Source organism: Ptychodera flava, chromosome 7 (assembly GCF_041260155.1).
Source record: "Ptychodera flava strain L36383 chromosome 7, AS_Pfla_20210202, whole genome shotgun sequence".
In the NCBI taxonomy this organism is placed as follows: Eukaryota; Metazoa; Hemichordata; class Enteropneusta; family Ptychoderidae; genus Ptychodera; species Ptychodera flava.
In genome coordinates this window covers 22,278,621-22,292,519 of record NC_091934.1, presented here as the reverse complement: position 1 = coordinate 22,292,519, position 13,899 = coordinate 22,278,621, and the positions used below count along the sequence as shown (strand labels likewise).

Sequence of the window (13,899 nt, the reverse complement as noted above, 5' to 3'; positions counted from 1 at the left end):
CCTTGAGAACATGCTTCAAATCTGTGAAGTTCAAACAAGTGGTAACAGGCAGAGGTGTGACAAAAATGTTTTTATGATTTAGTGCATTCGATCAGAAATGATCGATTATCCTGACACGATATTGTCGTGAAAAATTCTCCCAAAGGCCAGAAAATTTTAATAATTCATGTTGAAATATAGCATTGATCAGGATCAATATGCCAAGTCAAAGTCACATAAAATTCAGGGACTTTTAAAAATTTTCACCAATTTTTACAAACTCTATTGGTCAAAAATTGCCATTTTCAAGATACCACATTTACAATTTATCAATTTTACAGGGTGTAATATTTTACATAACATTTTTTCAACATTACAACTGGTCATTTGGTCAATTTTGAAAATTGTGGGTTAATTTTTCAAGACTTTCCCACACTCAATTTCATTTTCAACGACTTTTCCAAGACTTTTCAGAAGGGCTTTAAAATTCCAGAACTTCCCAGGAACATACGGACCCTGTTGATGAACAAAAACTAATGCCACAAAAGAAATTTCTACAGCTGATAAAAAGTGTTTTCATGGGGCACTCGTCAGAAAGTATTATTCAGGTGATTTATTTCACAGAAGCCATGCACTAGCTGCAGAAATCATATATACTTCATTTTGTATTGTGAGGCGTGTGTGGACACAATGTGTATTTCTGGCTGTGTGCACATGAATGAGTGTACAAGCATGCTTGATACAGCGCCATGCCAGCGTGAATTTGCGATCTCATTGTTCCCTCTGATAGCAAGCTTCCATACTTCTGTGCATAGAAGTGCCCTGTAACCAAATCGTTTCACTCTAGTGTGAAGTTTCCATTGAAAAGTAAACCTGTAACTTACTGAGTACAGTTTTGTAAGTAGAATATTTCACCTGTAGACACACTTCCAGAAAAAATAAAGCCAAGACAACCATAAATAGGCACAACTAGGTCAAACGTATAAGATACACTTCACAAACTCTATAGATGAGGCGTATGTTTGAAATCACATACATTGTAGGCACTACTTTTTGTCGTAAATCACTTAGAGCTGTGATTACGTTTGATATGTTCACTATTCTTGACATGTGCAAAACCAAAAACCCTACTTTACTTGAGCAGAGGAACAAAGAATAAAACACTGACCACAGTACCACGGCTACATTGTATTGAACATGCACGCTATCATCTTGACATGCCAACCAACCAGCCCACCGTCCTGTCGCATTCCTATCCTGCTACAAAGTTACTAATCCATCTCCTAGCAACAGATGTTGGGTGTTGTGATGGTCTGTTGATAGGGTAATCCCCTGGACTGTCAACAAGGACAACCATTGACCTTGTTCCAGCACAAGACAATCTGGAGAAAATCGGAAGGACCATTGAATCTGCTCCAAGCCAGTTCAACATGTGGTTCAATTACTGAGGTCATGACCCTTTTCTTACGCATCTTCTCCAAGCAGACCACACAACTGGGATCTCCTTCAAGAAGTGTGACAGATCATTCAGATATTCAAGTTGAAGTCAATTACATCAAGTTATTCTAGCAATATGCAGCTCATTTAATTATGAACTTTGATTGGCATTCACTAAGGAAAACTCCATCCTAATGGAAATGGATTTAGGATATGTATCTACTGCATGACCACTCAGTCATAGTTTTTTCCTTTCCTCACTTCAATTCACAGATGCCAGCCACACTAAAACTAAAAGTCAATGACCAAGCCAAAATGCTGGACAACAGTGATGCTGTTACTAAATTGCAGTTTTGACAAGTTTAATAAAAATAAACTCAATGTGTTTTTTTGAAAGTAGCTAATTTAAATACAAGGGTGGGATTGAGAATCAGGCCTTTAACTTCATTAGAATGTGCTGGGCATTTCCAAAACCATGTACCATCACCAGTGCCAGGAACCTTGGACCAATACAACCAGAAAGCTATCTATGGTTCAATGAAAGCAGGTCACACCAATAGCTTTCTTCAACACTCCATCTAGATGAATTACAGCAAACGGTACCAGTATCAATCTACAGAAACTCAAGGAATTCTCTCCTTCTCTCAAAACTTACACCCACTTCAGACCTCACCGACTTCTGGCATTTCCATCCATCACTCGGCAAACATCAAAATGAGCAGGGAAACCCGAAACTGGCTACCACCTTCTGTAAACAGCATAATTAGCCTGACTGACTACAGTTTCGTTCGCAAAAGATTCACTCTGAAATTTTAGAGTTAACACATGTACTTAGCAGTCATATTAGAACCAGACTCGGAGTAATAACTCTACAGGGGGACTTTTCAACAATGTTGACATGGGAATACTATTCCAAACAAAGTCCTGAGCCAATATAACTCCATAAAGGTAGTTTTTCCATATCAATGATGAGAGACTTGAACTTTTGGTCAAACTTTCCTCAGTGAAACTTTCAATCATTCTTTCAAAATCAAGAATAAAAATTGGGGTCACCATGAAAATTTTAATACTCCCAGACAAATCTTCACCAATATTGGAAATTTAAAATGGCTGTCATCTCTGTGTTATCTCTATCAGGAAAATAAAATTCCAGATTTTCACAGAACTAAGTCAGTGAAAGCTGTATGTACTCCATAAGCTTCAAAATGAGCCCCCCCCCCCCCTTCGAGTGATAGGCCAAAAGAATATTGTAACAGTTTGAAAATCTGAATGTCTGTACCTGAGGGGCATTCTACCTGAACCTGTGAGGTGTGGTATGGCAGTTACTCTATCATTTCAATAGTGACGTCCACACTCAACCTACCATCACAGTATATTTTTACAATTTATGATGTGTAGCAACTAAAGCCTGTGTCACAGTGGAGTTTATGAAATACCCAGAACCTAGGGCTAAAAAACAGAAACATATGTCACAAAACCAAGTGTCTTTGAAACCCTCGGCCGCTAATCATGATTGCAGGTTTATTAACAAACATTAATATAACATAATTATGCACTATATTTGCTGCTCAGCTAGTAACAGAAATTCTGACAAATATTTCGGCTTTGCAGGTATGATTACAATCCAGCCTTTGAAATGCAATATTTGTGTTTTATCAACAACACAGGTACAGGTATTCACAGATTCTACCAATAGCGCATGACTCATATTTATTTTTGCATGTTAATGACTGAATAGCTGCTACTTGCAATGAATCCTACAATGGCATCAGGTCAGAGCAGCCTGGAGTTGCTGGCATATATTGGTCATGTCAGTGCAAGAAACTGACTCTTCAGAAAATGTAAAATGACATGGTAGATTTACTTAAAGTAAAACAAAGTAAAAATTTTTGCATAACCATTATTCAATATTCATTAGAACATAATTTGCATTCAGATTATAACTTTAATTTTTAAGAAATTGACTTTTCCTGACGCATTTGTTAAATTCTTAAATTTCAAGTTACGACCTTACTGAAATGACGCGATGATATTGCTTTTCACCTGTGAAAATTTCACTTAACATATTGACTGAATTAACAAGGCGTTGTATTCACTTTCGTGACCATCTAATTTTGTCATCACTCAAGAATTTCATAGTTTTTGAGATAAAGTTGATTTTTAAAATATCAATAACACCTGTTCAACTGACTGTTCAAAGCAGTAGCATATGCTTATATGTATCACAGTATCTGTTGAGATTGCAGCTACATGTACCAACACCGATGAATTATATACAGAGGTAAAACCAAAAAAAAATTAGTAATGTATTGTCATTGGTCCATTGCTGGGGCAAATTTTAACCTGTTCACCCCAAATTCCCTGTAAACAGGTCCACACTCACCATTTATAACAATGGGTTTGGGCTAAACCATTGTGGTGGAAAGGTAAAAGATCTCATACCCTGCATACCACTGATACTGCTGTCATTTGAATCAGTGCCCTTCCACTGTGGCATTGAACATCACCAAGCTACACCAAGCTAACAAACCTTTCTCTACTACAAAGGCATGGATAAATGTCTTCAGTGGTTTGTTAAAGTTTTGGCAAAGAGCAATTAGAAGTTTTTGGCTAAGTTTTGTAAATCTCTCATCAGGGGGGAAATCCTCAAATTAAAGAGACAAAGAGTATGTACAAGTTGAAAGAGAAAGCACAAGTTGAACCTTTTTTTCTCTGTGTGTCACAATGAAAGTGTTTGCATAGGAAAACAATGGACTTAAAAACCAATATTTGTAATTGGCAGAGAAAATCATGTCCAAGCCATATAACGATTATACATTTCCCAATAAACATATCCTACACCTCAGCTGAATCTTGTACATGTGTATTAAGTTTGAAAACACATACAGCTGAGAGCAGAGAATTGTTGATAAGAAGACCCCTTCATGTTGTGACATTTTGCACACTGCTGAGAGCTAGCTCTTTGCACACAACTACCATGCTTAAAACCTTTTGAGCGCCAAAGTCAATTCATGCACCCTTATAAAATATACCTCATTTAATTTTTGTCAGATTTTTGCCAAAATTTTGATAACAAACTGTGGCCAATTAAATTTTGTGTTCATTTGGTCCAAAATTATCAAAAAAATTACGGAAAAGTTCATAAAAATTGGTAAAATGTTGCACTAAAATTTTGGTGGGAAAAATACAGCACTCAAAGGGGTTAACATCGGGAAGGTTCAAACCTGCCTAACACCAAAGTGAAAGTTTACAGTGGGTGTCAACGCCTGCGACAAAAGCCATTGTTCTGGGAAGAATAGCGAAACTGAATATGCTAACAATGAGTAAACTTTGACTTCTCTCAATTGTGTCTTCTTGTTGAAAAAAAATACCAGGCAGGAAGCATTAATCTTGAATATAATCAGTGAAATTACCTCATGGACACTACACCTGAAAAGGAACAAGGTGTGCTGATTGAGGCCCAGGTACAAAAAATAACAATAGGTCTACGGAAACTCCTTTTAAGTGTGGGATGCTTGCTGTAAAAACAATGGCCTTTGTCCACATCAAACCCCTGAAGATCTCTTCTGTAACTGCCTCAATTCAAGAAGGATGAATGGGGCTGCAAAATTGAAAAGTGGCCTGAAATAACTTTGGTCACGGAGAATGGCGTGACAAATTGAAAAAGTGGACACAGACAAATTTCGAGATAGAGAGCCCAGTCAACAACAAAAAAAACAGGGAAGCAGTCTGCAAACTACTTGTCCAGACAAAAGGAACTGGTCAATAAAAAACTGAGACGGGTCCTGCAGGCTCATCAACTGCAGCAAAAGACAATCCATACAGACACTGAGAGTTGATTGGTGCCAGATTCAAAACACACAAAACTTTTGTTTTCGTTGGAAGTTTTATCTTGTCTGCGAATATTCAAACGCAAGTTTTCTGACTGAACCCTAACAACACATCGTAGCCAGGAGCAAAGTTTAACAACATTTTTGGTCAAAGGGACAGATAACATCTGCAGCAAAACCAATTAGTGGAAGAATCTCTTGTCAATTTGTGTCCTTCAGTTTGAAAGACCGAATATTGAAACAGGAGGAACTGTATAATCTTTGTATGTCCATAAACTCCTCCTCCTTGCAGTAGAAACATTAGCAAGCTAGACATCCAAATCTTGCATAAGTTGTCTATCTCACATCTTTGGTACACCCATGTAGAAATATTGGAACCTATCACCGCCTGCGAAATAAGTTCTTTTCAAATTTTCGCTAAAGCAAAATGCAATATGTATCAAAATTTTACAGTTTTGGTTCCCAAGAATCAAAGATTACAATTTTACAGGGTTCCAAAGTAGTCTAAGGATTCTACGATTTAAGCTCATGAAAAGAGGTAACAAACGCTAGTCGTACTGTGGTCACAATTGAAGCATACAATTCTAACACTGGTGACGGTGTAGAAAAACAAAAAAATACAGAAAAATTCCTTGATCTGTCTTTTCCCGTAAGCTGACCTACTTTCCACAGTTCTCCAGAAGTTTACCGTTGATATTTCGGACAATTCTCAGAGCCACTGATCGCAGAACAAAGAACAAGGGGAGGAAAATCCCTCCAGTTAATGATGGCCCCAGGGCAGGTGAGCATACATGTATATATCAGACAGCAGTATGGAAGATTAATCATTCGCCCCGGGGACACAAACATTCCAACATTCCAATCATCAATTTTTTTTGAACAACTGTATCTGAGAAAGGCCAAAACAAATGAAACCTGCGACATCAAATTTGTATGACGTGCTTTTTTTTTTCAAATAGGGAGGCTGATACGATGTTGACAAATATCATAGTAGTTGGGCTATCATTGTTACGAAATAGCTAACACCTAAAATTCAAGCCACTACGGTATTACCAGTTCCTCAAAATACAGGGCTTGTGGTTTGTTGTTGACACACAAATCACAGGCTGTTCTGCGTGATATATGTCAGGGTCCTGATCTATTGCGCAAAGATTTCTCTGTGGCCATTATTCCTTTGCCAGCAATGGCATCCGGCAAATATTTTTAATGTCTTCTTACACATTTACTTGAAACTGTTCATTTTAGGACAACTGACCTGAGAGAACGTTTGAAGGTGATAGCATACACATACCTGTTAGTAACCTACATTTGTGTTCATCAGATTCTTAAAGTACAGAAGCATACACAGGAGAAATTTGAAAAAATACAAAATTACATCGTTATATTATTATTTGAAGATTTGCATTAAAATAATCCACGACACCATCGCATAGTCTATTACTCTTGGCAGAGTTGAAAACCACAAAACTCCTAAAACAATTTTAAATGTGCGGTTTGCCGAACCAAATGCCAACAAAAGAAGAAAACCACTAAACAATAGACGGAACACAACACAGCCGGAAGGATGGTTTTTAGTCTTTTGTGTCTTGTACTCACCTGCTGGGACTGTACACATTGCCAAGGACATCTTGAAAACGATTTCATCTCAACATCTACTAGGATACAACAGCAAATAACAAGCACTGGTATCTATCACAACCGTGCCACAAACCATCAAACACTTCCTAGTTTGTTTTGTCGGGTTTTTTCAACTTCGACTTAAGCGTCCTTCAGTGCTGCTTGGACAGCCACTGTAGTATTCATTCAGACAGTTTATTGTCATTCACACGTGCCTTGGCTTGGCCAGGTGCCAACAGAATTCAAGCGGCCAATCAGTTTGGTTCTAAGCTCTTCCTATGGCTTTGTCAGTCTCAAACAGTCTAACGACCAAGAGAAGCCAAACTACGATTAATCCATGTTTAGAAAGGAATTACACCAGTACAGAATAAATGCGCTGCTCCATAACCATTTTAGTTAGGGGGGAGGTAGCATACCTGTGGTGTTTGTAGACACACAAGGCACTGGTGCCTACTGGGGTATCACTCTTTTGTTACTTGAAAGAAAGCTACAGAGAGTTGTTTGTAACCTCCAGACATGCTCATGTGTGTCCAAACAATACCATTGTTTATCTCCGCATATCTCGCTGCCTTGAATGAAACGGGCTCAACAGGTATGAAAGAACAAACTGCCGCGTCCACAACGCCCCCTAAACATTATAAATCAAGGCTGAAAAATATAAGAATGCGTGTGTAAGGCGGCTTTCTGCACGTGATTTGGGCACCTCAATGACTACCTTGGGAGATGCTTGCGAAATGGTGACTCTTGACAACCAAGACTGCCTGAACAATAAGGGAAAAATCATATGCAGAAGAAATCTGTGGTAAAGTATAGCGCCCTCAGTGTCCACAACTAAAACTTGTCTGCAGGTTCACTTGATGAATGGAGTTGATTGAATTTCATACTACAGCAATCACTTTTCACACAGTGCTGTAGCTTTTGTCTCCATTTCAATGAGTCTAACTCACTTTCAGTATCACCATTAATGTGGAAGTAATGTCTCAATGGGCGAATGGGTCAATTTGTCTTGCTATTCTTGCTCCGTCGGCAAATTGAAACTTAGGAAGCTACCTGTTGACGTTGGCTGTATTGTGAGTGCATATCATCTCTTTCACATCAATTGTCTGTCAGTAAGGTCAACCAGACCAAAGATAACAAGAGGAAAGTCAAAACTTGGCAGTGAAAAGGGATTAGGCACTTCTTATTTTCCGTGTCATAAAACACACCGAATGAAAAAATCCTGTGGTCCAATAACACTTTTCAAATCCGAAGAATTGGACATCAATATTAAAAAGGCTATGAAATGAAAACACCTGAATTAATTTTTGAGACATATACAGACGGAGGTGAAAGCTGTCTTTAACCACGAGGGTTTGGCCCAAACCCATTGTTATCAATGGTGATTGTGGACCTGTTCACAGGGGATTGGAGATGCACAAGTTGATTGATACTCCAGGCATTGAGAAGTGTTCACTTTCTATGGGTTCTTTTGGTAGGGTCCTCAACACAAGGCCACAGAAGGGATGTTCAGTTTATATTTTTAACATTTTTCATTGACCCTTTGAGTGCAGTAATCTTTCCCACCAAAATTTTAGTGCAGCAACATTTCACAAATTTCACAAATTTTTATGAATTCTTCTATAATTTTTCTATACTTTTTATTTTTATGACCAAATAGACATATTTCATTGGCTGTAGTTTTTTATCAAAATTTTATTGACTATGCTACGTTTTAGGCTACAAAAATTTACTTTGGCAATGAAAGGCTCAATTATACATGAGGTACACTGCCTTATTACTGTAAATAACAAATGATCTTTACTGATGTATACATAGTACATCCATAAATTACACAATGACAACACATTACCAAGATATCACAAAGTTGTCAGGTTATATATCCGTTAGTTGATGTATTAGCTTGACAGAGATAGATATCATCAGCTGTACTTCAAAAAGAAATGCTTTGAAAAATGTTCCATAAAGAACGCAACTGTGAGGATCACCAAGAGTTTAACAGAAATATGTTAAAATCACCTACAATTTTGAAACACTAGAAAAATCAAATTAGCAAAATCAAAAGTTACTACACACTGTAAGTAATTCATCGTAATTAATTAACTCAACTAAAACAAGAAATTGTTAAATAATTTCTTCAGGTTGCAGCAAAACGCCAAATCTTACCTTTTCATTCATTTGTGAAATATAAACTGAACATTTCTAAATTTTCTAGGCAGGTAACACTGTAATGGAATCTAGACCACACATTCTACAGTCAGAGACATACCAAGAACAGTTCTTGGTATCAGTTGATCATCAGAATGCCTATGAATGATGACTTGGATCGCTGCCAGCGATGACCTCTGACCCCCTCTTCAAACTTCACACGCCACGCCGGCTGAGGAGTCACATGTATAAGATCTGTCTCAGTTTCCATTCACATTCAAATTGGTATGCAAATACGACAACAAATTAGCTTCTAACCATACAAATGGCTACAGTGTATGCAAAGGATTTGGCAAATACCATCACGTACACTCCTAATGACATTGCTCCTATACTCCACCTAGTTTCCATGGCAACAAATCCACTGGACTTAGACAATCTAACCAGATATGAACTGAAAATGCTCACGTGTTTCATACAGTTTGTGTAAATTTGAACCTTTGCCACATGTTTGCAACTTCATTGAAAGTATTATGATCAACATAATGAACAATAATCACCGCCGATTAATTCATAAAGGTCATGAAGTATACAGATATGTAATTAGCTGAAATAAAAATATTAAGTTCTTTGACTGCTGTCATTGTATCACCATTTTACATAGCAAGTGTAATTACCGTTGGCCAAGTCTTTCAAGCCATATATGCCGAGCTGTGAAAGCTCATTAGATATGCAAATTGTAAATTAGCTGACATGAAAATGTGAAATGACTTTCGATATTGTTTTAACCAGGTATAATCATCAAAGTTGTCATGTTTTGCCAACTTTGATCAAGTAAATCCCAGTATATATCCCTAATAAGCAAAGTTCATTAAATATGTAATTAGGAATTGACTTAAGTAAAAATGCTTAATGATTGTCAATAATGTTGTATCATGGTATCTGCAATATATGTAGCAAGTTTTGTCAACTTTGGTCAAGTCAATTCAGATATATATCTCTAATTAGGAAAGTTCATTAAACATGCCAATTAGGAATTGGCTGAAGAGAAAATGCTTAATGACTTTCAATAATATTGTATTACAGTGTCTGAAATGTACATAGCAAGTTACATCAATTTTGATCAAGTCAATTCAGATGAATATCCCTAAGTATGAAAATTCATTTAATATGCAAATTAGGAATTGGCTGAAGTAAAAATGTCTTTTGACTTTCAATAATGTTATATCACAGTATCTTTGATGTATATAGCAAGTTTCAATGACTAAAATCAAGTTAATTTAGATATATATCCCTAATTAGGAAAGTTCATTAAATATGCAAATTAGCAAATATCTTTCATGTCACCCCTTAATGGTTCCCACTGCTGATATATCCTTTCAAATCCTTACCTAACTTGATTAAAATCAGACCTCTAGCTCTATTGGCTGGCTCAGAATTAGATATGTGCATAATACAGGATGTGATGTCATAAGGTCTCCCATCATACCAAATATGGAGGGTGTAGCACTTAAAGTTACTCAGTTATGGCCATATATGTATATTTGAGGTCAAAGGTCATCGGGGTCACATGACATTTTGTCAAAAAATTGTATTGCTAAGTTATCCCTATATACCAAAAATCAGACCTCTAGCTCTATTGGCTGGCTCAGAATTAGATATGCGCATAATTAATGAGGTACAGGATGTGATGTCATAAGGTCTCCCATCATACCAAATATGAAGGGTGTAGCACTTGTGGTTACTTAGTTATGGCAATATATGTATATTTGAGGTCAAAGGTCATCGAGGTCACATGACATTTTGTCAAAAAAATTGTATTGCTAAGTTATCCCTATATACCAAAAATCAGACCTCTAGCTCTATTGGCTGGCTCAGAATTAGATATGCGCATAATTAATGAGGTACAGGATGTGGTGTCATAAGGTCTCCCATCATACCAAATATGAAGGGTGTAGCACTTGGGGTTACTTAGTTATGGCCATATATGTATATTTGAGGTCAAAGGTCATCGGGTCACATGACATTTTGTCAAAAAAATTGTATTGCTAAGTTATACCTATATACCAAAAATCAGACCTCTAGCTCTATTGGCTGGCTCAGAATTAGATATGCGCATAATTAATAAGGTACAGGATGTGACGTCATAAGGTCTCCCATCATACCAAATATGAAGGGTGTAGCACTTGTGGTTACTTAGTTATGGCCATATATGTATATTTGAGGTCAAAGGTCATCGAGGTCACATGACATTTTGTCAAAAAAATTGTATTGCTAAGTTATCCCTATATACCAAAAATCAGACCTCTAGCTCTATTGGCTGGCTCAGAATTAGATATGCGCATAATAAATGAGGTACAGGATGTGGTGTCATAAGGTCTCCCATCATACCAAATATGGAGGGTGTAGCACTTGGGGTTACTTAGTTATGGCCATATATGTATATTTGAGGTCAAAGGTCATCGGGGTCACATGACATTTTGTCAAAAAAATTGTATTGCTAAGTTATACCTATATACCAAAAATCAGACCTCTAGCTCTATTGGCTGGCTCAGAATTAGATATGCACATAATTAATAAGGTACAGGATGTGATGTCATAAGGTCTCCCATCATACCAAATATGAAGGGTGTAGCACTTGTGGTTACTGAGTTATGGACATATACTCATATTTAAGGTCAAAGGTCATCGAGATCACATGACATTTTGTCAAAAAATTTGTATTGCTAAGTTATCCCTATATACCAAAAATCAGACCTCTAGCTCTATTGGCTAGCTCAGAATTAGAAATGCACATAATAAATGAGTTGCAGGAAGATGCCAAGGTCAAGGTCAAGTGGAATCCCCAAAATTGTGGAGAGCAATTTGGTCCCCTACTGGCCATTGTCCAATAGACGCTGGCTGTCTTGGACTTTAACATAGGCCAGAATAAGCCATTGCCATAGCTTAGCTGCATAGGTATAGGGGAGGTCAAAGGTCATAGAAAAATCAGAAAAATAATACTTTAAAAATCTTTTTCTCAAAATCGGCAAGACCTGTGACTTTGATATTTGGCATGAAGGAGCAAGGCTATAAGGTCTAACCATGGTTAGGTTGGTAGCTGGTCGAGTTGACTGGGGTCGAGTTGGTTTGGGGTCGAGATGTCCAGAAACCATGGTCATCATGCTTCCCATAGACTACCATGTATCACAAAAATTAAAACTGTGATAACTTCATTAATATGCAAGCCACGCCCACCAAAACCTTTTCAGTTCTAGCCATTTGAATTCTGAAGATGTCTACCAAATTTGACTGAAATACGTTCAGCCGTTTTGAGATAATGGGGATACAGACACACAGACAGACAGACATGGCTAAACCATATGCTCACGTGTGTTCACACACGTGAGCAAATAATTTTCAAATCAAATGGGGTAGTTCCTTGTCTATCAGATGGGTTGCCCTTCAGGCTAGTTACGCTTGATTGTCATCCATTTCATACACACTGTCGGCCACAGCTTCTGAGCGCTACTGTATTTAACAAAAAGATTCCCTTCAACAGAGATCACAGATTCACCTTAGCAATGACTCCTGTGACTTTCACATACGAGGAAACTGCATGATAATTTGTACTGTTCTGAAGAAAAATTGGTACCCATACCAATCGTGTTCATGAATCATTGCTGGCATTCTGACGAAAGTACCGGTATGTCCCTTTCGGGTAAAACTGTTACATCATACATGTCTGTACAAACTAACAAATCTATGGTATAGAGTATGCGATTTCTTAACATAACATGCTTCTGGTATCATACACAGATCTACCGGTATAGAGACCCACCCTGACCAAAGTGCTCCTCAAAAATGTAAACACAGCTACCACAAATGGCCTTCCGTGGCCTCTGAGCCCTGCCCCTTGTCCTAGTTATGTGCAGCATGAGCATGACATCACAGTCTTCCCAGAAATACCTACCATACATTTGCTGAATATCTGTGATGCCCAACATCACCCTGCCGGCTTGCCCTGATCGTATTAAAGCATGAGCATGACACAGTCCCTCTCTACCCAGAAATACCTATCAATATTTCTGTATTTGCTGAATAATCTGTGATGTTCAAAACACCACACAAATAACACAAAGGCAAAGTCAATATGTATAGTTTAGTATCATATTGTCTATAGTCAGTATATATAGTTTAGTATCATTTATTGTTTAAAGTCTATCATCTATATGGTTTATTGAGTTCTGAATTCAAAATGGACACATAGATACTAGATTGGTGAGTATGGCAAGATATCCCTTCCCTATATTGCTATATAACTTCATCTGTAACAATCTTGGCTGTGCTACATGTACCATAATGAGCATACATCCAGATAAAAAAGTAGTAACTCTAACAGTCTTTCCTTCCGACATCCTTCCCTACAGGGAAGTGAACTAGTAAGAAGTAATAACAAGAGCATACACACATGAAATCAATGTTTTATCTCTGCACATCTTTGCATGTATACACTCTTCATATCCTGAGAAGACCTGCAATTTAATCTATCAGTGTGAGCAGAACTGTAACTGTTTCTCTTGCTCTTTCTATTGTGAATTTTTAATTCCTAAGGTAGTTCGCATCTTGAAAATGAAAGACTTTAAACTTTTGATCAAACTTTCAACATTCTCTTTCAAAATCAAGAATGTTAGTTGGGGGTCATGGTTCATATTTTGGCACTGGAGAAGCAAATTATCCGATGTTGACCAATATTTGAAATTCAAAATGGTTGTTATCCCTGTGTTAACTCTATTGGGAAAATAAAATTCAAAATTTTCAAGAATATAAGCTGCTGAAAATTTTTCTCCATATGTTTCAAAATAAGCCTTCACAAGAGGTAGGCCAGGAGGATATTGTTATAGTTTGAGAG

The 13,899-nt window shown here is 37.3% G+C and overlaps 1 protein-coding gene across 9 annotated transcripts in view; it reads right to left on the bottom strand.

Annotated features, from left to right (window-relative positions):
- LOC139137033 (tumor protein 63-like) overlaps positions 1 to 13,899 on the bottom strand; it is a 72,188-nt gene that overhangs the window by 49,244 nt on the left and 9,045 nt on the right. For 2 of the 9 annotated variants that reach the window (XM_070704955.1, XM_070704963.1), the window contains exon 1: positions 6,843 to 7,030. The exons of 5 other annotated variants lie outside the window; for them this stretch is intronic. In XM_070704955.1, the coding sequence (XP_070561056.1) occupies positions 6,843 to 6,890 (48 nt within the window). In that variant the 5' untranslated portion in view covers positions 6,891 to 7,030. Of the gene's footprint in view, positions 1 to 6,842; positions 7,048 to 13,899 lie in introns of those variants that run through there. 2 more of the 9 variants (XM_070704965.1, XM_070704960.1) reach the window with 2 other exon arrangements.